The sequence below is a fragment of the Schistocerca cancellata genome, chromosome 9 (genome assembly GCF_023864275.1).
Source record: "Schistocerca cancellata isolate TAMUIC-IGC-003103 chromosome 9, iqSchCanc2.1, whole genome shotgun sequence".
Classification (NCBI taxonomy): Eukaryota; Metazoa; Arthropoda; class Insecta; order Orthoptera; family Acrididae; genus Schistocerca; species Schistocerca cancellata.
Window position 1 is genome coordinate 457,557,493 of NC_064634.1, and position 24,423 is coordinate 457,581,915.

At 59.6% G+C, this 24,423-nt stretch overlaps 1 protein-coding gene across 1 annotated transcript in view; it reads right to left on the reverse strand.

Annotated features, from left to right (window-relative positions):
- Positions 1–6,182: 6,182 nt before the first annotated feature.
- LOC126101495 (serine/arginine repetitive matrix protein 1-like) overlaps positions 6,183–24,423 on the reverse strand; it is a 32,667-nt gene continuing 14,426 nt past the window's right edge. The window contains exons 3-5 of the mRNA XM_049912141.1: positions 23,618–24,300; positions 22,486–22,918; positions 6,183–6,206 (exon numbers count right to left, since the gene is read on the reverse strand). Coding sequence (XP_049768098.1) covers positions 6,183–6,206; positions 22,486–22,918; positions 23,618–24,300 — 1,140 coding nt within the window. The remainder of the gene's footprint in view (positions 6,207–22,485; positions 22,919–23,617; positions 24,301–24,423) is intronic.

The window sequence follows — 24,423 nt, forward strand, 5'->3', positions numbered from 1 at the left end:
CCTGACGCCCGACGTGTGTTTGAATGCTTAACCTAAGTTTGAGGCTTAACCTAACCCAAGTGGCCTTAACCTAACCTAACCTAACCTCGGACGCCCGACGTGTGGTTTGAATGCTTAACCTAAGTTTGACGCTTAACCTAACACCGACCCTTAACCTAACCCAAGTGCCCCTAACCTAACCTAACCTAACCTTAATGTAACGTAACGTAACCTAACCTCTGACGCCTGACGTGTGTTTTGAATGCTTAACCTAACCCAAGTGCCCTTAACCTAACCCACGTCCACCGAACCTAACCGAGACGTGTGAACCTAATGTCTAACTCGTAACGCGTGATGTTGGCTGTCGTGTGTGCTGACGGCAGATTGGGTTGGTCTGTAGTTGCGGATTTCGGTTTGCCTCGGGCGAGGGGTTGGCTCGTAAGCGGCGAGGGGCGCTCCGGCGGAGCATGTTGCTTTGCAGGCGGCGCCCGTTTTTTGCGGCGGGCACAATTGAAATTGTTGGGAAACGAACGAAAGGGCTGTGAATGTTGGCGGGCGAGAGGAGGAGGACGTGGCCCGACGGCTGCGGGCCGATCGGGAAACGGTGGGAGGGCGATGGGGCGGCGGAGGTGCGTTTGCACGGCCGTCATCGCCGCACGCCTCCTCTTGTGTGGCTGTGGCGCCGGCCGCGCTGGCCGGGCTGCCGCGGCGACGGTGTGGGGCCTTTGCCGAAGGTTTGGCCATTGTGGCCGGTCGCCGGCTGGGGCTGTGGGGGCGGCATTTGGGCGTGGGCGGCGATTCTCGGCGGGCCGACCCAGGCTGTAGCGCGCGGTGGCTGCAGTTTGGCCGTGGTTTGCGGCGCTGCCGTGGCGACTGGTTGGCGACTGTGGTGTGGCTGTGTGTAGCCCCATCCTCGGTGGTTTGAAAGGCGCGGGTGGTTGTGGCGCAGGTGTGGGGCTGCTCCGCACAGGCTGTCGGACGTTGGGCGGTAGCAAGCGCGGGAGGCGCGGCGCGGCGGCGCGCAGAGTGGCGGCCGCTCTCTCGGCCGTCCGCGCCCGCCCGCGACACTGGCTGGGCCTGTGGCGCGAGGCGGCTATTCCTCTGCTGTGCGCTCCGCTCGCTGCGTGTCTCTTCTCGCTCTCGCTGCTCGCTGTGTTGTGTGTTAACGCGCGTCGTCGAAATGGCAGATCAGGCGGCTACGAACGAGACTGCTGCGGCACCCGCCGCCACCGGCACTACGAAGAAGGCAAAGTCTGCGTCGTCTGCGAAGAAGCCGCGCGCCAAGCCTGCGCACCCGCGCACCTCTGAGATGGTGACGGCCGCCATCAAGAGTCTGAAGGAGCGCGGCGGATCGTCGCTGCAGGCGATCAAGAAGTACATTGCCGCGCACTACAAGCTGGACGCGGAGAAGCTGGCGCCGTTTATCAAGAAGTACCTCAAGTCGGCCGTGGTGGCGGGCGAGCTGGTGCAGACGAAGGGGAAGGGCGCGTCCGGCTCTTTCAAGCTTGCCGGCGCCGGCGGCGGGGCGGCTGAGGGCGGCAAGGCTCGTGCTGGCGGTGCCAAGAAGAAGCGCGCCGCTCCGGCCAGCAAGGAGAAGAAGGGTGCCCGTGCGGCCGGCGCAAAGAAGGCTGGTGGCGTGAAGGCGGCGACTGGTCGGAAGGCGGGCGCCGCCAAGAAGGCGTCTGCGGCGTCGGCCGCTCCCGCCGGTGCGAAGAAGGCGGCTGCTGCCAAGCCGGCCAAGGCCAAGTCGCCGTCGAAGGCGAAGAAGGCCGCCAAGGTTCCGACGAAGAAGCCGAAGGCGCCGCGCCCGAAGAAGGCGACGACGCCGTCTAAGGCGAAGGCGTCGCCCAAGAAGAAGAAGTAGAGGAGAAGAAGAAAGGAATGGGAAAGGAAAGGAAGGGTTGGCGGTTGACTCCGTCGTCCCCACCCCCCCCCCGTCCCCGTCGTCTAGTGGCGCGCAAGAGACGCGCGGCCCAAAACGGCCCTTCTCAGGGCCATCAAAGCACGTCGGGAAGGTTTTGATTGTCGTGTTGCGGTGTGGTTGTGCCGTCTGGCGTTTCTGTATGCCCGTGTGTGGATACTGTTTGCGTGCCGTGGTGGTTGGATTGCGGGGGGTCGGTGGCGGGTGCGGGCGGCGGTAGCGGTTGCTTGTCGCCGTTTTTGGTCGCGGCCGGCCGACGGTTGGTTTGTGTCATGTTGTTTGAATACTTTGGTTTGTCTGTCTGTTTGCCTGCCTTCTCCTCGGATGTGTCTTGTCTTGGTTGTGTGTGTGTTCTTGCAACGGGGGCGGGGGACGTTGAGATGTGGAAAGGGTCGGTGGCGTTGGACGAGCCTGCGTGCCTGGCTGGCCGTTGGTGCGGGTTTTTTGTTTTGTTTGTTTGTTTCGAAACGAAGCGGCGGCCGGCCAGCCACCCGTGTGGTTGACGGCGTCGGCCGATGGGTGTTGTGCGCTTTGAGCGCCGCGCCGGGGAGGGATGATGTTGATTGATTGTTGCGCGCGCCAGCAAGCTGGCAGAGGAGAGCGGCTGTGGCGGACGGACGGGAAGTGGAAGCGGTGTTTTGTCTTTGGTTCTCTGGTTGTGGGGCGAGAGGCGACCGACAAAGTTTGCTCGCGACGGAGTGATGTTAGTGGCCCTTAAAAGGGCCGTTTTGTTTGTTTGCGTGCGTGGGCGGTGCCCAGCGGCTGGCGCGGTGTTTAGGCGCGCTCGCCGCGGATGCGGCGCGCGAGCTGGATGTCCTTGGGCATGATGGTGACGCGCTTGGCGTGGATTGCGCACAGGTTGGTGTCTTCGAAGAGGCCGACGAGGTAGGCCTCGCTGGCCTCCTGCAGGGCCATGACCGCGGAGCTCTGGAAGCGCAGGTCGGTCTTGAAGTCCTGGGCGATCTCGCGCACTAGGCGCTGGAATGGCAGCTTGCGGATGAGCAGCTCTGTGCTCTTCTGGTAGCGCCTGATTTCTCGCAGGGCGACGGTGCCCGGCCTGTAGCGGTGGGGCTTCTTGACGCCGCCGGTGGCGGGCGCGCTCTTCCTCGCCGCCTTGGTGGCGAGCTGTTTGCGCGGCGCCTTTCCGCCGGTGGACTTGCGGGCCGTTTGCTTTGTGCGGGCCATAGCGGTAGCGGAGCGGCGTGGAGGCGAGCGAGGTGCTGCGTCGGGTGCTGCCTTGACGACACGGGCGCGCGCCAGCCACCGTGGTGCGCTTATATGCCCTCGGTTGCGCGTGGTGGGGGGAGGGCGGGCCAGAGTCTATATAGGGGGGCTGGCGCGTGCGCTGGGCGCAGACCGTAGCCGACTCGCTAGCGCCGGGTGAGGAGCCAGCCGCTGCAGCAGACGTTTTGCTTGCCTGAGCTTTTTTGAGGATTTAGAAGAGATGACTGGCCGCGGCAAGGGAGGAAAGGGGCTCGGCAAGGGTGGCGCCAAGCGGCACCGCAAGGTGTTGCGCGACAACATCCAGGGCATCACGAAGCCCGCGATCCGCCGCCTGGCTCGCAGGGGCGGCGTGAAGCGCATCTCTGGTCTGATCTACGAGGAGACCCGCGGAGTGCTGAAGGTGTTCCTGGAGAACGTGATCCGCGACGCGGTGACGTACACTGAGCACGCCAAGCGCAAGACTGTGACGGCCATGGACGTGGTGTACGCCCTGAAGAGGCAGGGGCGCACCCTGTACGGTTTCGGCGGTTAGGCGCGTCGCAGCCGGTGTGCTGTGCCGCGTTGGCCTTCCCGCGGCCGTGGGAGAGACGAAAACGGCCCTTTTCAGGGCCACCACACTGTTCGGAAATTGAAAAGTGCGAAAGAGTCTGTGTTGTTGCTGCGTGTGTTGCCTGCCTGCCTGCCTGCCTGCCTTCTTTCTTTCATTCTTCATTTCGTTTTCGTTTGACTGACGTGACGTGACTGGGAGAAAGGAAAGGAAGCGGGTCTTGTGGCTGTGTGTGCGAGAGAGGGCGTTTTGTGTTTGCTTTGTTTATCGATCGATGGAGATGCCGGGCTGTGTGTTGTTGTTGTTGTTGTTGTTGTTGTGCGAGAGGCGGTGAATATTTGCGCGGTTTGGCTGTGTGTGTTTGCGGCGGCGTTGGAGTTGCCGAGGCAAGGCGTGCCGATAGGCGGCCGGATCAGCTGTTTCGTTTGTTTGGGGCGCGCGGGAGTGGAGGGCGGTGTGTCGACACGCTCCTCTCGCAGTGGTCATTATTGCTGTCGTTGTCTTGTCGTTTGGAAGGCGACTGTGCGTGCGTGGAGGTGCTTGAGGCAAACGAAACAAAACAAGGTGTGTGTGTGTGTGTGTGTGTGTGTGTGTTGGGCCACACGGGCTGTGGACGACAAGATGGCGGCGGCTCTTCTTGTTCTTCTCTCTTTTAGTCCTCTTACCGTTAGAGGGGGAGTTGGTGGAGGTTATTGTCGCCTGTGGACATTTGCTCCTCTTTTCTGTGTGTTGTTCTTATCTTCGGTACTGTGCTTGTTTTCGGACGTTGCTGTTTGTTGAGAGTGATTATGTGTTCTGTCTGTGCTACTGCTGGAGCAGCGACTCTCGGGTCTTGCACATCTGTCCCTGTGGTGTTCATATCGCCCAAGGGTCAAGACGTAACAGTCATTTTCTGACTTCCGCGCGGTGGCGTAGAACGCTTGTGCCAGGGCGCGGAATCGTGTTGTGAGTGGTTCTATGCAGGTCTGCCGCGGGGACGTGTAAGGCCCGTCGTAGAGCGCTCTGCTTTGGACCCTTCTGTAGGCGATGCATCGTCGATCTGGCTGCACAGCCCCATACAGGGCGCGCATATTCCAGTATCGCTACGCCTGTTGCGGGGTCGAGGGAACAGGGTACAGGATCTGCATCCTGGCGTGAGCGTTTGTGCCAAGTTCCCCTATGTGACACTTGGATGTCAGGCGTGACACCGAGGTACCTCGCAGAATTTCTCCCCCCTGCAATCGTAGCAGTTGGTATGGTCTTGTTGCCGGCGGCGGCTGTGGAAGTGAAGTTAAAGTAAAGTGCGGCGAGGACGACTGCAATTTTGCTTTGGACGTAGGTTTGTGTGGTGGCCCTGAAAAGGGCCGATTGTTGTGAGCCGGGCCGGCAAAGCGCGTTGCGTGCAGGGGAGCACGCAGCGCTGCTGGGCGGCGGGTCCGCGTGCCGATTGCCTGGCCTCTCTGTTTAGGCCTTCTTCTCGGTCTTCTTTGGCAGCAGGACGGCCTGGATGTTGGGCAGGACACCACCCTGTGCGATGGTGACGCCCGACAGGAGCTTGTTGAGCTCCTCGTCGTTGCGGATGGCAAGCTGCAGGTGGCGCGGGATGATGCGCGTCTTCTTGTTGTCGCGGGCCGCGTTTCCGGCCAGCTCGAGCACCTCAGCCGCGAGGTACTCCATGACGGCGGCGAGGTAGACGGGCGCCCCGGCGCCGACGCGCTCGGCGTAGTTTCCCTTGCGCAGGAGGCGGTGGATTCTGCCGACCGGGAACTGGAGCCCGGCCCTGCTGGAGCGGGACTTTGACTTGCCCTTGACTTTGCCTCCCTTTCCGCGTCCGGACATGGCGATGGGCTGTGGTGTGAAAACGAGACGAGACGAAGGACGGTGCGAGCCGCAGCGAGTCGAGCAGCGGAGTGGCGGCGCCGCCAGGGGTGGGGGTCCTTTATGCTCTCGGGTGCGGCGGCCGGTTGCGCTCGCGGCCCATTGGTCGGCGGCCGCAACGGGGCGAGCTGGTAAAGGTGCGGCGGCGGGGCGCGCTGGGTGCCAAACCATAATGAGGTCAGTATCGTCGCTCCCGACGAACCGACCCATTTCCACACAAACGAAACTGTCCGTCCGGACATTTTGGATATATTTGTGACTAAAAACTTCCAATGGGCACTCAACCCAGTAGTGTTCAACGACCTCGACTCTGACCACAACCCCGTAGGCTTAGAGCTAGCCGGTGCCAGACACAAAGGAGCAGACAAGGCCTACTACACGTACGAAACTGACTGGAACGAATACAGGACTCTCGTTGACCTCCACACCACAGAAACCCCTACGCTCAACAACCGAAGGGACATAGAAAATGCCGTGGAGCACTTTACCGACATTTTAAAAGTCTGTAGCAGGCAAACAACCACTAGGACTAGACACCTGAACAGGCGCCAAGACCTGCCAGAAGAAATACAAGAGCTGCTACGCACTAAACGCCGCTTCAGGAAACGATGGCAGGCCTACAGAGACCCCATCGACAGGCGCATAGCGAGCAGCCTAGCTCAGGAAGTGAGGGTCCACCTGCAAGAGTACAGAAGTGCGCGCTGGGAGCAGACACTTCAGGAAACACAAGACAACCCACAGAAATTTTGGCGAATTGTAAAGTCGCGTAAGGAGACGTCTAAATCCATTAAACCGCTCCACGGCGAAAATGGACTCGTCTACGATCCTCCTGAAAAAGCTGAAGCTATGGCAAACTCGCTAGAGCTTCAGTTTCGCGAGAACATAATCGATGACGAAGACGCGGACGAGCACGAAGAGAGAGTTATTCGTACAGTCCCAGGTATCCTGAGAAGACGCCCCGACACCGTATTTGAGCCTGTGTCCTACCAAACAGTCTGCTCGACCATAAACGGGATCGGCAACTCCAAATCCCCAGGCCCCGACGGCATAAAGCCACTACAGCTTAAACACCTCCCCAACTCAGCTTTCCTTTTCCTAACCAACATCCTCAACGCCTGCCTGAAACTCAACCACTTCCCATCGGCATGGAAGATAGCCAAAGTGATCACACTTCCTAAACCTGACAAAAATCCTCTCTTTCCCCAGAACTACAGACCCATATCCCTCCTATGCATACTAGGCAAAGTCCTTGAACAACTCATCCTAAAACCTCTCCAAAACTTCCTCACCGAAAGGAACATCACCATCCCTGAACAGTTTGGTTTTCGTGCCGGACACAGCACCATATCCCAAGCCACCCGCGTGGTCGAGCAGATCTGCAAGGCTAGGGCAAACAGGCACAGCACGGGGGCTGTCTTCTTAGACATTGAAAAGGCCTTTGACCGCGTCTGGCACGACGGCCTAATCTACAAGCTCCACCAGTATGACTGTCCCCAGCATCTGCTGAAGATCCTCCATTCGTTTTTAAGCAACAGGAAATTCTTTGTTAATATAGATAGATCTAAGAGTAGCATTAAGACCATTGAAGCAGGAGTGCCCCAAGGGTCTGTTCTGGGACCTATCCTGTACAGCATATACACCAACGACATACCGAAGCGGGACAGCACCCATCTAGCCCTATTTGCAGACGACACAGCCATATATGCCAGCCACCCGAACCCCAATTACATCGTCATGAACATACAAAGGCACCTTGACCAGATCACCCAATGGTGCAACTTTTGGAAAATAAAATTAAATCCAAGCAAGTGCAATTCAATTATGTTCACAACCAGGAGAAGGCCACCCAACCGTCAACTCTCCATCGACGGAAGGGACCTCCCCTGGCGTGACACAGTTAAGTACCTTGGTTTAAAAATCGACAACAAGCTGTTATGGAACGCACACATAACCGACGCATGTAATCGGGGTTCGGCTAGGCTGTACCAGCTATACCCATTGCTCAAGGGCAATGGACTGACCACCAAAGTCAAGCTAAAAATTTGGAAGATGGTGGTCCTTCCTACAATTCTATATGGCTGTGAGGTCTGGGGCATGGCCGCAGACACTCACCTGAGAAAAGTTCAAATTGTACAAAATAAGGCCCTTAGGATAATTACAGACGCTCCCTGGTTTGTACCAAACACACTCATACACATAGACACGAACACACCCACAATCACCACAGTCATCCAACAAAGAACACAATCTTTCTACACAAAAGCAGAACACTCACCATACGACACCATCACTTCCTTGGGCGCTGACCCACTACATGTTACCTACAAACACCCAAAGAATACACTAACCAGACACTTCAGGTATTAAGACACACCAAAACACTAAACAAAGAAAACAATAATACTCTACAAAACATGTTAAAATTATAACAAAGACATGCATCAGGAAACCCAAGTTGAGACAGAAGGCATTAAGGCAAAAGCCACAGGACCTTTGAAACTACATGGGCAAATGCCCAGACATGAGCGACTCCGCTGGGTGCCACTGTGTGGGGAGACGCTGACTAGAGCGGAGCGCTTGCTACTGGTGTTGCTGCCGTACGTTCACGTTCTTGTTTGAGATGCCGCCCAAGACTAGCGGGAAGGCCGCCAAGAAGGCTGGCAAGGCTCAGAAGAACATTTCGAAGGGCGACAAGAAGAAGAAGCGCAAGAGGAAGGAGAGCTATGCCATCTACATCTACAAGGTGCTGAAGCAGGTGCACCCTGACACGGGCATCTCGTCGAAGGCGATGAGCATCATGAACAGCTTCGTGAACGACATTTTCGAGCGCATCGCGGCCGAGGCGTCCCGCCTGGCGCACTACAACAAGCGCTCGACCATCACGTCCCGCGAGATCCAGACCGCTGTGCGGCTGTTGCTGCCTGGCGAGCTGGCCAAGCACGCCGTGAGCGAGGGCACGAAGGCGGTGACCAAGTACACGAGCTCCAAGTAAGGAGGTGGCTCTGGAATGGAAGGAGAGAAGGCTCCTCCGTTGCGAGAGCGGCAAAAACGGCCCTTTTCAGGGCCACCAAATGGCCTTTGCGGGAAGGGCGGAATTGTTGTTGTTGTTGTTTTGTGTGTGAGTGGGTGGACGGCGGCAATAGCTACCGCTTTGGTTGCGACGCGACGGGGTGGGGTGGCCGATGCGATGAATTTGATTGATGGGGGCGCGTCGCGTGTTGCGGGGTACGGCCACGGTGTGACGTGGAATGGAGGCACGTGCGCACAACTCGTTGGTGTTACCTGTCTGCGAGGTGGGGGAAGTGCGATCGGTGATGTGTCCTTTGGATGGAGGTGCCGGTTAGTTACGTGACGGATGGAAACGAAACGCGATTGTTGGGAATGTCAGTGTGTAACGACGGCCGTTTTTTCGGGTCGGTTTGCACGCCATACATGGCGAGGGTGAGATGTGTCTGTAAATGCTGCAGCGTGGAGGCGTGTGAGTGACGTTTAAATGAACGCGCATTGAGACACCAATGTGTATTGCATTGTACGGGCGACACGCACGATGATGTACCTTCCCTCCGACTCTGATTTCGATAGTCGTGTCTGACTGACTGTGTCTGCTTGTGCGTACGACGCACGCACACCGACGTCGTCATTGAAGATGCATGCACGCGTGTCCAGTCCAGTGCAGTACAGTACAGTACAGTAAGCGCGACGCTAGAAGACGACGGTCGCTTTGGCGAATGTGCGCACACGTGTTTGTGTGTGTCGGTGATGTGGTCCGATCCGTCGCCTCTGGGAAACTGTCGATCGGCGCGGTACACCGGCATCACGCAACGGTACGTCTTGAACACCCGTCATACCGTCGCGCTGAGAACGGTTACCGAAAGGTGAACCTCTGTGATCGGTCGAATGTCTGGGCAGAACGTGAGGAGAGAATGGTGGAGGAAAGGACAGAGGGGAAGAAAAAAAGTAGAGAGAGAGAAAAAAGAAAAAAAAACCAAACAAAACGGAGAAACGCGGTGTAGAGCAACGGAACGTTCCCGTGTCGGAGGTGTATTGTAGCCGCACTGAAATGCGTGTAACGGCGCGGCGGCAAGTGTCTGCCGTGGTGAACGTTACCTTTGACGGCTGAATTGTGTGCGTTGCGTTGCGTTGCTTTGCTTTGCTTTCCCGGATGTGTATGTAACGTTCGTTGAGATGGTTCTGAGGAAGAATGTACGACAGTGCCCGTGCCGTCTATGTTCGTGTGCAAAGCCATTGTGTGTGTACGGAATGATGTCTGTAGGTGTTAGTGAACATGTTTTACCAGTGGGGGAAATGGATCGTCGATGGTTGCCGTCACGGTCGAGACAACGCACGCACCCTCCCTCCCTCCCTCCCTCCCTCCCTACATGAAGGTGTCGAGAAAGTGTGTTAACTGGGGTTTGTTTGTCTTTCGTTAAAGGGAAGGGACGAGAGAGAGAGAGAGAGAGAGAGAGAAGCGAAGTGGGGATAGTGCGTTCATTTTGTGTGTGTGTGTGTGTTGTTTCGAGAATTGCGTCCGGGAATGGCGGTGGGCGTGCCCTGCATGTGGCCCGGAAGGCTGTTCGTTTCGCGGTAGTGTGTGGACAGGGGAGGGGCACGCGTAACGCTGCTGGCATGGCATGGCATGGCATTCGGGAGATGGGAGGGGGCAAACGAAGAAAACAAGAAGCGGGGGCTATAAAGACGGGGAGGGGCGCGGTGTGGGTGGCTTGCGCTGCGCTCGGCTGGCGCGTGCGGCGTTGTTTTTGTGCAAAAGAAGAGAAAACGAATGGGTTGCCGGGAGGGGGCCGTTGTTGTGTTGTGGTGTAGCCGCAGACGCGGCTGTCAGTGAACGTGGTGAGACCGACGGATGCGGGAGGGGCGGGGGCGGTGGTGAGAGCGGGGAAAACACTAGAAGAAGGAGAAAAACGCTGCAACCAACATAAAATGAGGCGTTTGTAACCTGCCAGCAACAAAACAACAACAAAAAAAAGGTCTATCAACATTGAATGTAAATGGAAATGGACCCAAGTGTAACCTCCCCGCACAAATAGTCGTAAGTAAGTGAGTGCGTGAATGATGATAAAAATGTGCCAGAATGTTGTTAACGTCCCTAGAAAATGAACGAACGAAGATTGATGGGAAACGCGCGATAATATGATGAATGGAAATAATGAACCATGAACATCTCAAGAGACATAATTGAAAACCCGATAAACGTTGTAAGGGCAGCGCTGGCTGACCTTCGGCCCTGTATTCTGAAACGTCCCCCTTTGAACAACAATGTATACAAAACTGCGCTTAAAGTGACACACTATATTTTGAGCGCAACGCAATCTGACTATCAAAGATCCCTGCAAAAGAATGGCCCTGAGTAACATTAAAGTACACCTTTCGGAAATCACTTACCTCACAAAAATCGTCATTACTCGAAGTACGGCAATACAGCGAGCACCACTACTGCCAGCTAAATAAGAGATTCAAACTACGGAGGGCACTAACTACTGATAGGGATAGTTAGCAAAGTAAAGATTTTAATAGAGAACAACAAACAATGTATTTACCCTTAATATCATCACAAGTCATAATATATGTAATTTGAAAAGTCCGCCATATCTCTCCTCACATGCACCAGTGCTGGCGGCTCACCCCTAACTGCGCAACGGTACGCGCTGTTCACATCCAGCTATAGCAGGTTCATATGACAACAATGCAAACTGGCCACTGACTGCACACGGCACAGGCAGTGATTTTCACACAGAGCGCTACGTGGCATTACCAATAAAAAAAAATGTAAACAAACAGCCTACGTACAAATCAGAATAAAAAACAAAAAAAAAGAGCAAAAGATCGTTACGTCAATGAAAAAAAAAGGCAAAAGAGGAAACAAACTGCATCTATATGTGCTCTTAACTGTAGATACCTGTACACAGCTTCGTGCAATGAATGCCGGCTCACATTTAATTTTTTGATTGTTGGAGGAAATATTCTTTAAATGGAAATGAATGGTTTTACCTTTAAAAAAAAGTTACTTTGGAAACAAAGTATTATTGGGGCATTTTGTTGTGAAGAAAATAGTTACAATTGACATACATTATTAGATTTGCGCAATGCAGCTTCATTACCTTACCTTTTATAACAATATGCATCGTCCCGAACGGAGACCAGAGTCGCGAGAAGAGCACGCCGCCGCCCGCTCAGTACAATCGTCCACTCGCTAATACTGTCGTCGACTGACTACGACCTCTCCCGACCCGCCACATAGAGATGACAACTGTTCCTGCCGACCCGCTACGTGCCACTAGTGTCGTGTGGCGCAGACTAGCGACGATAAGAAACTCTCTGGTCAGAGATTGTGTGGTGCCTCGCCATCGCTGGTAATGAGTACATAGGTGTTTGAGCGCGCGTACCGGAACACGCAGTGCGGAGCCCAGAGACTGTGTTGTCGAGGCCGTCGACGCAGTGCATGTCGGTCGGTCGAGTGCGTGCGGGAGGGCAGAGAGGCAGCGTCGGCACGGAGATGCACGCACGGGGGCTGCGGCGTGGCGCGTTTGCGGTAGGCGCCTTTGGTGGCAACGGCCGGGACAAGCAGCGGTGTATGGTGTGGTGCGGGCCGGACAGGGGCGGCGGAGGAGGAGGAGGCGGCGGCGCGACGATGGCATTGGGGCGGAAACGGGGACGGCGACGGCGGATGTTGAGAGGCGTCACGCGCGGACCGACACAGACGCACAGATAGATAGATAGGAAGAAGAAGGGGCGGCTGGTGAGTGCAATTTAGGCGGTAGACACAAGAGGTCGGCACGGCATTTGCGTGATGTGGCGTTGTGACGGGGTGTGCTCGCTTGCCTCGTTTTGTTGATGCGCGCAGGAAGATGTGCAGAGCAGCGGCGGGCGGCTCGGTTCGGTTTGGCCCGGCGGGCCGCGCTGTTGTCGCGGACGTGAGCGCCCCCTGGCGGGTGGCCGGAGGCGGCGCGGCGTGTTGGACGTGTGGCTGGCGGCAGTGCACAATTGCGAGTGGCTGGCGGTGTGGCGGTTGGCGCGTCGGGCGGCCGAGAGAGAGGAGAGGGTATGTGTTTGCGGGCGCGTTTGCTGCGCGGCGTCGTGCAGGGAGGGCGGGCGCTTGTCGACTGTGAGTGTGTGTGACTGTGTGGCGAATTGGCGGCGTTGTGCTCCGGCCGAAGGCGTCGGGGAAAGGAGAGTTGGTCGTGATGTCATGTCGCGCCGTGTCATGTCTGCGAAACGGCTGCCGAGAGGTGTGGTGGTAGCGAGCCGGTCGGTGTCAGTGCGATGGGAATGTGCGTTTGGCGGTTTCGGTGTGCTTTTTGCGGCGTGAGAGTGGGGCGGGCGGGCAGGCGTGCTGTTGTTGGTTCCTTGTGTCTTGTGTGTAGCTTGATGGCAACGTGGAAGGACGCCTGTTTCCAGCCGTGCGTGTGGTTGTCGACGTTGACTGGTTTGGGGCGTGCCGTTGCACGTGCGTGTTTGGGTCGTTGGTGTGGTTTTGGCTGGCTGGCTGGCTGGCTGGCTGTGTGTACGGTGGATAGTGCAGTAGTTGTGTCGTTGCCACGGGCGTCGGGTGCGGCTGCGCGTAGTGGCGGAAAGGTGTCGCGTGACTTTGTGAATGGAGTGGGGCGGGGAAAGGAGCAGCGTGCCGCTGCGTCGTGGCCGTTAGCCAGAGGCTGTGCTTTGATAGTTTTGTGGACGGTTCGTGCGAGGCGATTTGTTGCCTGCCCTATGTTTGTTTGTTGTTTTTGGAGACGACGACTGGTTGGTGGCGTGCGCGCGAGCGAAGTGGCGGTGTGCGTTTCCCGTGCCGACTGCCGACTGCCGGCTGGCGACAGGTGCGCCGTCGGTGGGGTGGGTGGCCGGCACAAGTAGAGGCGGCGGCGTCGTTGCGGTGTGTTTGTGTTGTCGGCGACAGCTGTTTGTGCGGTGCGTGTGAATGGTGGTGCAAACGTGTGCTGGCGTTGAGGCTGCGACCGCGGCGTGTTGTTGGTTGATGTTGAACAGCGGCTGTGTGCGGTGGTGGTGTTGCCGCACGTGCATCCGGCCCGGCGCGGAAAGCGCAGTTGCGGCGGCCCTTCGGTGCCAGCCACGTCGCGTGAGCGGCGGGTTGCTCTGGTCGACACGTGGTGCTCTGGTTTGTTGTTTGGTGCCCTTTGGCCGGTGGGTGGTCCGTGTGTCTCGGTATCTGGTCGTGGTCGTGCTGCCCGTTTGTCGGCGTTGTCTGTGGCTTCGCTTTTGTTTTTGTTTTTGCGGCGTGCCGACGACCCGACGCGACCTTTACACCCAAAGTGTGGCGCCCGAAGGTGAACCAACGTAATCCGACCTCGGCGCTTAAGCTCTAAGCCTAAGCTGAGCGAACCGAACCTGTGTAGCGTTGCGTAGCGTGAGGTGAGGTGCGGTGAGGTCAGCCTCAGCGCCAAGTAAGCCAAGCTGTCCGGCCGTGAGGTGGGTGGGTAGGTAGGTGCGGCTGCTGCGGCCACCTGACGCCCGACGTGTGTTTGAATGCTTAACCTAAGTTTGAGGCTTAACCTAACCCAAGTGGCCTTAACCTAACCTAACCTAACCTCGGACGCCCGACGTGTGGTTTGAATGCTTAACCTAAGTTTGACGCTTAACCTAACACCGACCCTTAACCTAACCCAAGTGCCCCTAACCTAACCTAACCTAACCTTAATGTAACGTAACGTAACCTAACCTCTGACGCCTGACGTGTGTTTTGAATGCTTAACCTAACCCAAGTGCCCTTAACCTAACCCACGTCCACCGAACCTAACCGAGACGTGTGAACCTAATGTCTAACTCGTAACGCGTGATGTTGGCTGTCGTGTGTGCTGACGGCAGATTGGGTTGGTCTGTAGTTGCGGATTTCGGTTTGCCTCGGGCGAGGGGTTGGCTCGTAAGCGGCGAGGGGCGCTCCGGCGGAGCATGTTGCTTTGCAGGCGGCGCCCGTTTTTTGCGGCGGGCACAATTGAAATTGTTGGGAAACGAACGAAAGGGCTGTGAATGTTGGCGGGCGAGAGGAGGAGGACGTGGCCCGACGGCTGCGGGCCGATCGGGAAACGGTGGGAGGGCGATGGGGCGGCGGAGGTGCGTTTGCACGGCCGTCATCGCCGCACGCCTCCTCTTGTGTGGCTGTGGCGCCGGCCGCGCTGGCCGGGCTGCCGCGGCGACGGTGTGGGGCCTTTGCCGAAGGTTTGGCCATTGTGGCCGGTCGCCGGCTGGGGCTGTGGGGGCGGCATTTGGGCGTGGGCGGCGATTCTCGGCGGGCCGACCCAGGCTGTAGCGCGCGGTGGCTGCAGTTTGGCCGTGGTTTGCGGCGCTGCCGTGGCGACTGGTTGGCGACTGTGGTGTGGCTGTGTGTAGCCCCATCCTCGGTGGTTTGAAAGGCGCGGGTGGTTGTGGCGCAGGTGTGGGGCTGCTCCGCACAGGCTGTCGGACGTTGGGCGGTAGCAAGCGCGGGAGGCGCGGCGCGGCGGCGCGCAGAGTGGCGGCCGCTCTCTCGGCCGTCCGCGCCCGCCCGCGACACTGGCTGGGCCTGTGGCGCGAGGCGGCTATTCCTCTGCTGTGCGCTCCGCTCGCTGCGTGTCTCTTCTCGCTCTCGCTGCTCGCTGTGTTGTGTGTTAACGCGCGTCGTCGAAATGGCAGATCAGGCGGCTACGAACGAGACTGCTGCGGCACCCGCCGCCACCGGCACTACGAAGAAGGCAAAGTCTGCGTCGTCTGCGAAGAAGCCGCGCGCCAAGCCTGCGCACCCGCGCACCTCTGAGATGGTGACGGCCGCCATCAAGAGTCTGAAGGAGCGCGGCGGATCGTCGCTGCAGGCGATCAAGAAGTACATTGCCGCGCACTACAAGCTGGACGCGGAGAAGCTGGCGCCGTTTATCAAGAAGTACCTCAAGTCGGCCGTGGTGGCGGGCGAGCTGGTGCAGACGAAGGGGAAGGGCGCGTCCGGCTCTTTCAAGCTTGCCGGCGCCGGCGGCGGGGCGGCTGAGGGCGGCAAGGCTCGTGCTGGCGGTGCCAAGAAGAAGCGCGCCGCTCCGGCCAGCAAGGAGAAGAAGGGTGCCCGTGCGGCCGGCGCAAAGAAGGCTGGTGGCGTGAAGGCGGCGACTGGTCGGAAGGCGGGCGCCGCCAAGAAGGCGTCTGCGGCGTCGGCCGCTCCCGCCGGTGCGAAGAAGGCGGCTGCTGCCAAGCCGGCCAAGGCCAAGTCGCCGTCGAAGGCGAAGAAGGCCGCCAAGGTTCCGACGAAGAAGCCGAAGGCGCCGCGCCCGAAGAAGGCGACGACGCCGTCTAAGGCGAAGGCGTCGCCCAAGAAGAAGAAGTAGAGGAGAAGAAGAAAGGAATGGGAAAGGAAAGGAAGGGTTGGCGGTTGACTCCGTCGTCCCCACCCCCCCCCGTCCCCGTCGTCTAGTGGCGCGCAAGAGACGCGCGGCCCAAAACGGCCCTTCTCAGGGCCATCAAAGCACGTCGGGAAGGTTTTGATTGTCGTGTTGCGGTGTGGTTGTGCCGTCTGGCGTTTCTGTATGCCCGTGTGTGGATACTGTTTGCGTGCCGTGGTGGTTGGATTGCGGGGGGTCGGTGGCGGGTGCGGGCGGCGGTAGCGGTTGCTTGTCGCCGTTTTTGGTCGCGGCCGGCCGACGGTTGGTTTGTGTCATGTTGTTTGAATACTTTGGTTTGTCTGTCTGTTTGCCTGCCTTCTCCTCGGATGTGTCTTGTCTTGGTTGTGTGTGTGTTCTTGCAACGGGGGCGGGGGACGTTGAGATGTGGAAAGGGTCGGTGGCGTTGGACGAGCCTGCGTGCCTGGCTGGCCGTTGGTGCGGGTTTTTTGTTTTGTTTGTTTGTTTCGAAACGAAGCGGCGGCCGGCCAGCCACCCGTGTGGTTGACGGCGTCGGCCGATGGGTGTTGTGCGCTTTGAGCGCCGCGCCGGGGAGGGATGATGTTGATTGATTGTTGCGCGCGCCAGCAAGCTGGCAGAGGAGAGCGGCTGTGGCGGACGGACGGGAAGTGGAAGCGGTGTTTTGTCTTTGGTTCTCTGGTTGTGGGGCGAGAGGCGACCGACAAAGTTTGCTCGCGACGGAGTGATGTTAGTGGCCCTTAAAAGGGCCGTTTTGTTTGTTTGCGTGCGTGGGCGGTGCCCAGCGGCTGGCGCGGTGTTTAGGCGCGCTCGCCGCGGATGCGGCGCGCGAGCTGGATGTCCTTGGGCATGATGGTGACGCGCTTGGCGTGGATTGCGCACAGGTTGGTGTCTTCGAAGAGGCCGACGAGGTAGGCCTCGCTGGCCTCCTGCAGGGCCATGACCGCGGAGCTCTGGAAGCGCAGGTCGGTCTTGAAGTCCTGGGCGATCTCGCGCACTAGGCGCTGGAATGGCAGCTTGCGGATGAGCAGCTCTGTGCTCTTCTGGTAGCGCCTGATTTCTCGCAGGGCGACGGTGCCCGGCCTGTAGCGGTGGGGCTTCTTGACGCCGCCGGTGGCGGGCGCGCTCTTCCTCGCCGCCTTGGTGGCGAGCTGTTTGCGCGGCGCCTTTCCGCCGGTGGACTTGCGGGCCGTTTGCTTTGTGCGGGCCATAGCGGTAGCGGAGCGGCGTGGAGGCGAGCGAGGTGCTGCGTCGGGTGCTGCCTTGACGACACGGGCGCGCGCCAGCCACCGTGGTGCGCTTATATGCCCTCGGTTGCGCGTGGTGGGGGGAGGGCGGGCCAGAGTCTATATAGGGGGGCTGGCGCGTGCGCTGGGCGCAGACCGTAGCCGACTCGCTAGCGCCGGGTGAGGAGCCAGCCGCTGCAGCAGACGTTTTGCTTGCCTGAGCTTTTTTGAGGATTTAGAAGAGATGACTGGCCGCGGCAAGGGAGGAAAGGGGCTCGGCAAGGGTGGCGCCAAGCGGCACCGCAAGGTGTTGCGCGACAACATCCAGGGCATCACGAAGCCCGCGATCCGCCGCCTGGCTCGCAGGGGCGGCGTGAAGCGCATCTCTGGTCTGATCTACGAGGAGACCCGCGGAGTGCTGAAGGTGTTCCTGGAGAACGTGATCCGCGACGCGGTGACGTACACTGAGCACGCCAAGCGCAAGACTGTGACGGCCATGGACGTGGTGTACGCCCTGAAGAGGCAGGGGCGCACCCTGTACGGTTTCGGCGGTTAGGCGCGTCGCAGCCGGTGTGCTGTGCCGCGTTGGCCTTCCCGCGGCCGTGGGAGAGACGAAAACGGCCCTTTTCAGGGCCACCACACTGTTCGGAAATTGAAAAGTGCGAAAGAGTCTGTGTTGTTGCTGCGTGTGTTGCCTGCCTGCCTGCCTGCCTGCCTTCTTTCTTTCATTCTTCATTTCGTTTTCGTTTGACTGACGTGACGTGACTGGGAGAAAGGAAAGGAAGCGGGTCTTGTGGCTGTGTGTGCGAGAGAGGGCGTTTTGTGTTTGCTTTGTTTATCGATCGATGGAGATGCCGGGCTGTGTGTTGTTGTTGTTGTTGTTGTTGTTGTGCGAGAGGCGGTGAATATTTGCGCGGTTTGGCTGTGTGTGTTTGCGGCGGCGTTGGAGTTGCCGAGGCAAGGCGTGCCGATAGGCGGCCGGATCAGCTGTTTCGTTTGTTTGGGGCGCGCGGGAGTGGAGGGCGGTGTGTCGACACGCTCCTCTCGCAGTGGTCATTATTGCTGTCGTTGTCTTGTCGTTTGGAAGGCGACTGTGCGTGCGTGGAGGTGCTTGAGGCAAACGAAACAAAACAAGGTGTGTGTGTGTGTGTGTGTGTGTGTGTGTTGGGCCACACGGGCTGTGGACGACAAGATGGCGGCGGCTCTTCTTGTTCTTCTCTCTTTTAGTCCTCTTACCGTTAGAGGGGGAGTTGGTGGAGGTTATTGTCGCCTGTGGACATTTGCTCCTCTTTTCTGTGTGTTGTTCTTATCTTCGGTACTGTGCTTGTTTTCGGACGTTGCTGTTTGTTGAGAGTGATTATGTGTTCTGTCTGTGCTACTGCTGGAGCAGCGACTCTCGGGTCTTGCACATCTGTCCCTGTGGTGTTCATATCGCCCAAGGGTCAAGACGTAACAGTCATTTTCTGACTTCCGCGCGGTGGCGTAGAACGCTTGTGCCAGGGCGCGGAATCGTGTTGTGAGTGGTTCTATGCAGGTCTGCCGCGGGGACGTGTAAGGCCCGTCGTAGAGCGCTCTGCTTTGGACCCTTCTGTAGGCGATGCATCGTCGATCTGGCTGCACAGCCCCATACAGGGCGCGCATATTCCAGTATCGCTACGCCTGTTGCGGGGTCGAGGGAACAGGGTACAGGATCTGCATCCTGGCGTGAGCGTTTGTGCCAAGTTCCCCTATGTGACACTTGGATGTCAGGCGTGACACCGAGGTACCTCGCAGAATTTCTCCCCCCTGCAATCGTAGCAGTTGGTATGGTCTTGTTGCCGGCGGCGGCTGTGGAAGTGAAGTTAAAGTAAAGTGCGGCGAGGACGACTGCAATTTTGCTTTGGACGTAGGTTTGTGTGGTGGCCCTGAAAAGGGCCGATTGTTGTGAGCCGGGCCGGCAAAGCGCGTTGCGTGCAGGGGAGCACGCAGCGCTGCTGGGCGGCGGGTCCGCGTGCCGATTGCCTGGCCTCTCTGTTTAGGCCTTCTTCTCGGTCTTCTTTGGCAGCAGGACGGCCTGGATGTTGGGCAGGACACCACCCTGTGCGATGGTGACGCCCGACAGGAGCTTGTTGAGCTCCTCGTCGTTGCGGATGGCAAGCTGCAGGTGGCGCGGGATGATGCGCGTCTTCTTGTTGTCGCGGGCCGCGTTTCCGGCCAGCTCGAGCACCTCAGCCGCGAGGTACTCCATGACGGCGGCGAGGTAGACGGGCGCCCCGGCGCCGACGCGCTCGGCGTAGTTTCCCTTGCGCAGGAGGCGGTGGATTCTGCCGACCGGGAACTGGAGCCCGGCCCTGCTGGAGCGGGACTTTGACTTGCCCTTGACTTTGCCTCCCTTTCCGCGTCCGGACATGGCGATGGGCTGTGGTGTGAAAACGAGACGAGACGAAGGACGGTGCGAGCCGCAGCGAGTCGAGCAGCGGAGTGGCGGCGCCGCACGCACGCACGCACAAAAACTCTGGCTTCCTAAGCCAGGTGTAGGGGCAGTTTAAGCAGCTGGGCTGCTGTTCCTGCGGCGACATCTATTTGTTGCAGTGTGTCCTAAGAGGGTGAGCTGTCCTCACTGGGCGTCGTGTATTGGGACGCCCTTCGTTGCGACAGCAGGCTGCGAGATGTTAGTCTCGCAGTATATCTGGCCAACGAGTCGTCGGCCTGTGGTGGACCTGGCGGCCCAGACCACGGATTAGGCGGTTGCCAGAGTGTTCTGCATTCCTGTAGAACACCCTGGCGGTTTGCCGGAAGCGATCCCGCAGGAGGGGGATTCCAGCTTCCTCATGTAGGAGTCTCGCCGGATAGCGAGGCGGCTTGTGGAGCGCCAGTCGCAGCGCCCTATTTTGCACTCGTTGGAGCGTCGCAATGTGCGACGCTGCCGCGTTGCCCCACACCACAGCCGCGTATTCCAGTACCGGCCGGACTAGGGACAGATACATGGTGAGGCCGTGGCGTGGAGGAAGTGGCGATGAAGGGTTGAGCAGTGGGTAGAGCGCACGAAGGCGCCCCACTGCCCGCCCTCTGACGTCTCGGACGTGTGGCAGCCACGTCAGGTGCCTGTCTAACGTCACCCCGAGGTATTTGCCGGTCCGCGACCACGGGATGGGGCCCCCCATGATCGTGACCGGCGGTAGGTCCGGTGGCAGCCTCTTCCTGCTGAAGATTACAGCCTGGCTCTTGGCAGCGTTGAACTTCAAGCGCCATTTCGTGGACCATGAGCCCAGGGCGTCACATCCGAGCTGGAGGCGACGGCGCATCTCGGCCGCGTTCATGCTGCGGGTGAACAACGCCGTGTCGTCGGCGTAAAGTGCCAACTCCACGCGTGCCACCCGCGGAGCGTCGGCGGTGTACAGGGAGTACAACAGGGGGCCGAGGACCGACCCCTGCGGTACTCCCGCTCGAATCGGCCGATCGGTGGAAATGCCTCCATCCGCTCGGACGTGAAAAGTGCGCCCCGAGAGATACGAGCGCAGCAGGACTACGTGCGACGTCGGTACCCCGTGTGCAAAAAGTTTGTACACGAGGCCGTCGTGCCACACGCAGTCGAAGGCCTTGGAGACGTCGAGAAGCACCGCCCCTAGGTACTCCCGCGTCTCCAGCGCTCGCATCGCCTGCTCCACGAGGCGCAACAGCTGCTGCGTGGTAGAGTGGCCGCACCGGAAACCAAACTGCTCCTCGGGTATGAGCTGCTGTTCCGTCACATGGCGTAGCAGTCGCTCCGCGTACAACCTCTCAAACACTTTTGAGAGGGACGGGAGCAGACTGATCGGCCGGTAGTTCGCGGCCTGGCGTGGATCCTTGCCGCTCTTGGGGATGGCAACCACTTCCGCGTGTTTCCACGCGGAAGGGAAGGTCCCAGAGCGGAGGATGCTGTTAAAGATGTCCGCCAGAGATTGGTGCACCTCCGGCGGAAGCATCCTCAACAGGCGGTTAGTGACACCATCCGTGCCGCCCGCCTTCTTCGGGTTGAGTCGACGGAGCTGCAAGTCCACTTCCTCTGCTGTGATTTCCTCGATCGCGTCGTCGTCCTCCCGTGCAGCGAGGAAGACCGGCAGGCGGTCCTCCACCAGGCGGACGTGGTCGGGATCGACCGCGTCTTCAGCAGGCTGAAAGTTTGCCGCGAACGTATCCGCAAGGATGCTGGCTTTCGCATCTGGCTCGCAGACGACGTTCGCACCCGTGTCGAGAGGCGGGACTCGCTGGCGACGACGAAGGAAGCGCTTGGCGGTGCTCCAAGCACTACCGTCCGTCGTAGTTAGGGTGGCCACAAGGCCCGCCCAGTCCCTATGGCGATGGTCATCGATGGCAGCCCGAATCTCACGCCTCGCCCTGTTGAGGCGGCGCTTCGTCTCGGGCAGCCGCGTAAGCTGCCACTCCCGGAAGAGGCGATTCTTGTTAGTGATCGCCTCGAGGATGTGCGGCGGGAGTTGGCGCGACATCTCGCGCGGTCTTCCCGGCCGCCTGGGGGTGGCCGCCTCCGCAGCAGCCAGTGTGTGCCGCGTGAAGAAGGCCAATGCTGCATCAGCCCCTTGCACATTGGGATCGGGCGCGCCCTCAAGGCGGTCAGAGATCTCGACACGAAAGCGTGCCTCGTCTATGCCTCGGAAGTTGTGGCGGTCGGACTGCATGGTTGCACCGATGACGTCCATGTCGAAGACCACCGGGAGGTGATCGGACGACAGGGCGCATCTAACGGTGGCAGACGTGAAGTGCCCAACACCTTTGAGCACGGCGATGTCGAGCACATCTGACTGGCCGCGATGGGGGAAGACTGTGTGCTCATAAGGCCCCAGTACAATAGCGCCATGCCGTTGTGTGGCGCGAAGGAGGCGGCGGCCGCTGGCGTTGGTGAGGCGAGAGTTCCACTGCTGATGCTTGGCATTCAAGTCACCCGCAATGAAGACTCTCCCGGGCAGTGCCAGCAGGGCGTCGACGTCAGCCTCCTGAAGTACTCCCCTCGGCGGCCTATAGGCCGCAACGAAGGTGATAACCCCCGCCGTTGTGGTGACAGCCACCCCAGTGGCCTCCATTGCAGCGAGGGGCGGAAGCTGAACATCATGATGCTTCAGGGACGCCTTGATGTAGATTGCCGTCCCGCCACCGTGGGTCAACCTGTCGGTGCGGTAGCATCGATAGTTGGCCACATTCACGTGGAGTCCCGGCTTCAGGAAGGTCTCGCACACGAGGCAGATGTCAATCGCCTCGTCGCGCAAGAACTCCCTGAATTCTCCTTGTTGGGGGACCAAACTGTTTGCATTAAATGTGCAAACGGTGAGGCCATGGATATGGCGATTATCCATGGCGCGGTGGAGTTGCGACGCCGGCCTGAAGGGCCGACGTGACCGCGGTGACTAGCACCGGGAGTTGCTCGAGCAGCTGACTCAACGACCGCAAGAGCGATCGGAGCTCGGCTGCGTCGGCGGCCAAGGGGGCGGTGGGGGCCTCTGGGGCGGCCTCCACCACTGGGGCGGCCTGTTGCGGCCGATCCGAAGTAGACGGCTGCTGCGGAGCATCAGCAGTCGATCTCGGTTGCGGCACAGCACGAGGTGCCGTCCTCTGCTGCGGCAGAGTGTTGGCGGCAGTCCGTTGCGCAACGGCAGGTGTGGCCCGGCCCGCGCGCCGACGACGCCTGCGCGGGGCGGCAACTCGCGCGCTCTGCGAGGGCGCAGGGGTTGCCACCCCCACGGGCGAAGCCGTGGACGGCGCGGTCGGTTGCTGCGTCTCGCCCTCCGCCTGCGCCGAAGGTCGGGCGGTGGAGGCTGACGGGCCGCCCTTGGTGGCGGCAGCAAAGCTGGTGGACGGGTGCACCTTACGAGAGGGCGCAGCCCCTCCTCTCGGTTGATTTCGGCCCCTTTTAAAGGCCGAACAGCCTCTGTAGCTAGCGACGTGCGTGCCGCCGCAGTTGCAGCACGTCGGCTTGTCTTCCCTGGCAAGCCCACAGGACTTGCTCTCGTGCTGGCCCGCGCACTTCACGCAGCGGGGCTGCATGGAGCAGTAGCGGGAGACATGGTCGAGCCGCTGGCAGGAAAAGCACTGGGCCCTCTTGCCTTTGGCCCGGAGAGGTTCCACCGCTACCTTGACCCGGCCGACCCGCTGCACCTGAAAAATCTTCCGATTTTCCAGGTTGTCAACGAGGACAACCTGGTATAGTGGCATGTCACGGTGCGTGCGCGGGGACTTCATCAGTCCGGTAGACCGGACACCGAAGCCCATGTCCTCGAGCTCCTCGCGAAGGTAGTCCGCACCAAACTTGAGTGGAAGGTGGCGGAAAACCACCTTCAGAAGTTTGAGCGGCTCGGAGGGGTGTGTGTAGCACGGGAGGCCATCTTTACAGATGGCGTCCATCACCGCGCGGTACTCGTCGTTAGACGACACCGTGACCTTGTAGAGGTCACGGCCAGCGTTCTTGACAGCGGCGGACGGGGCCACCCTGTCCAGTTTGTGCTGGAACTCCTTGTACTCGCCAGCCCATTGGATGACGATAGGCGGCGGCTTCTTTTGGGCAGGCGCCGGGGGCGCGGCGCCATCGTCCAATGCATCTACGCTGGCGCTCGCAAACGCGTTGGCGGTCGGCAGCGGGGTCGGTTGCTGCAGCGCAGCAGCCCTGGCAGTGTGCCGCCGGGGTGGGGCAACAAAACCGTCCTCGTCCGGCTGCCGGGAGGCGGCAGGTGGACGAGTGGACCGCCGCGTTGTCTTCGTCGGTTTCTGCTTGGCGGTGCTCCGGGAGGAGCCCGCGATAGTCGTCCCAGACTCTGTGTTGGAGGTGCGGGAGGCCCTAGGGGCCTTCTTCCGCGGCCTCGCTGCGTCAGATGTCTGTGAGGGAGTGTCAGAATCGTCATTTGTCATAGCCCGGCGCTTTCTGGGCGCGCGGGCAGCGTCAGGGTCAGTGTCACGACGCTCTGACTCGGCAATTGCCTCAGCCAGATTTGCGTCGGGCAGATCGACGTCCTCCATCTCGGTGGCCACGGCTAGCGCAGCCACGGGCTCTTCTTGTGTTTCGGGGGCCAGGGGGGCAACCGGGGGCACATCGACCTCTTGAGTGGTCGAGACCAGCGGCGCAACTCCCGCCGAGGCCGCCACCGCCGGGACCGCAAGCAAATGCGATGTAACCGGCGGGGCTCTCGGTGGCACACCCAACACCTGCTGCCTCGTGTGCGGTAGAGCGGCTGCCGTCTGTATTTTACAGAGGGCGAATATAGCCGCCTCGTCGGCCTCTCGACCAGGGTAGGGTCCCCCATGGGCGAGTTTATTCATAAGGATGAACACTCGTTCACGAGTGCGCGCGGCATGATCCGA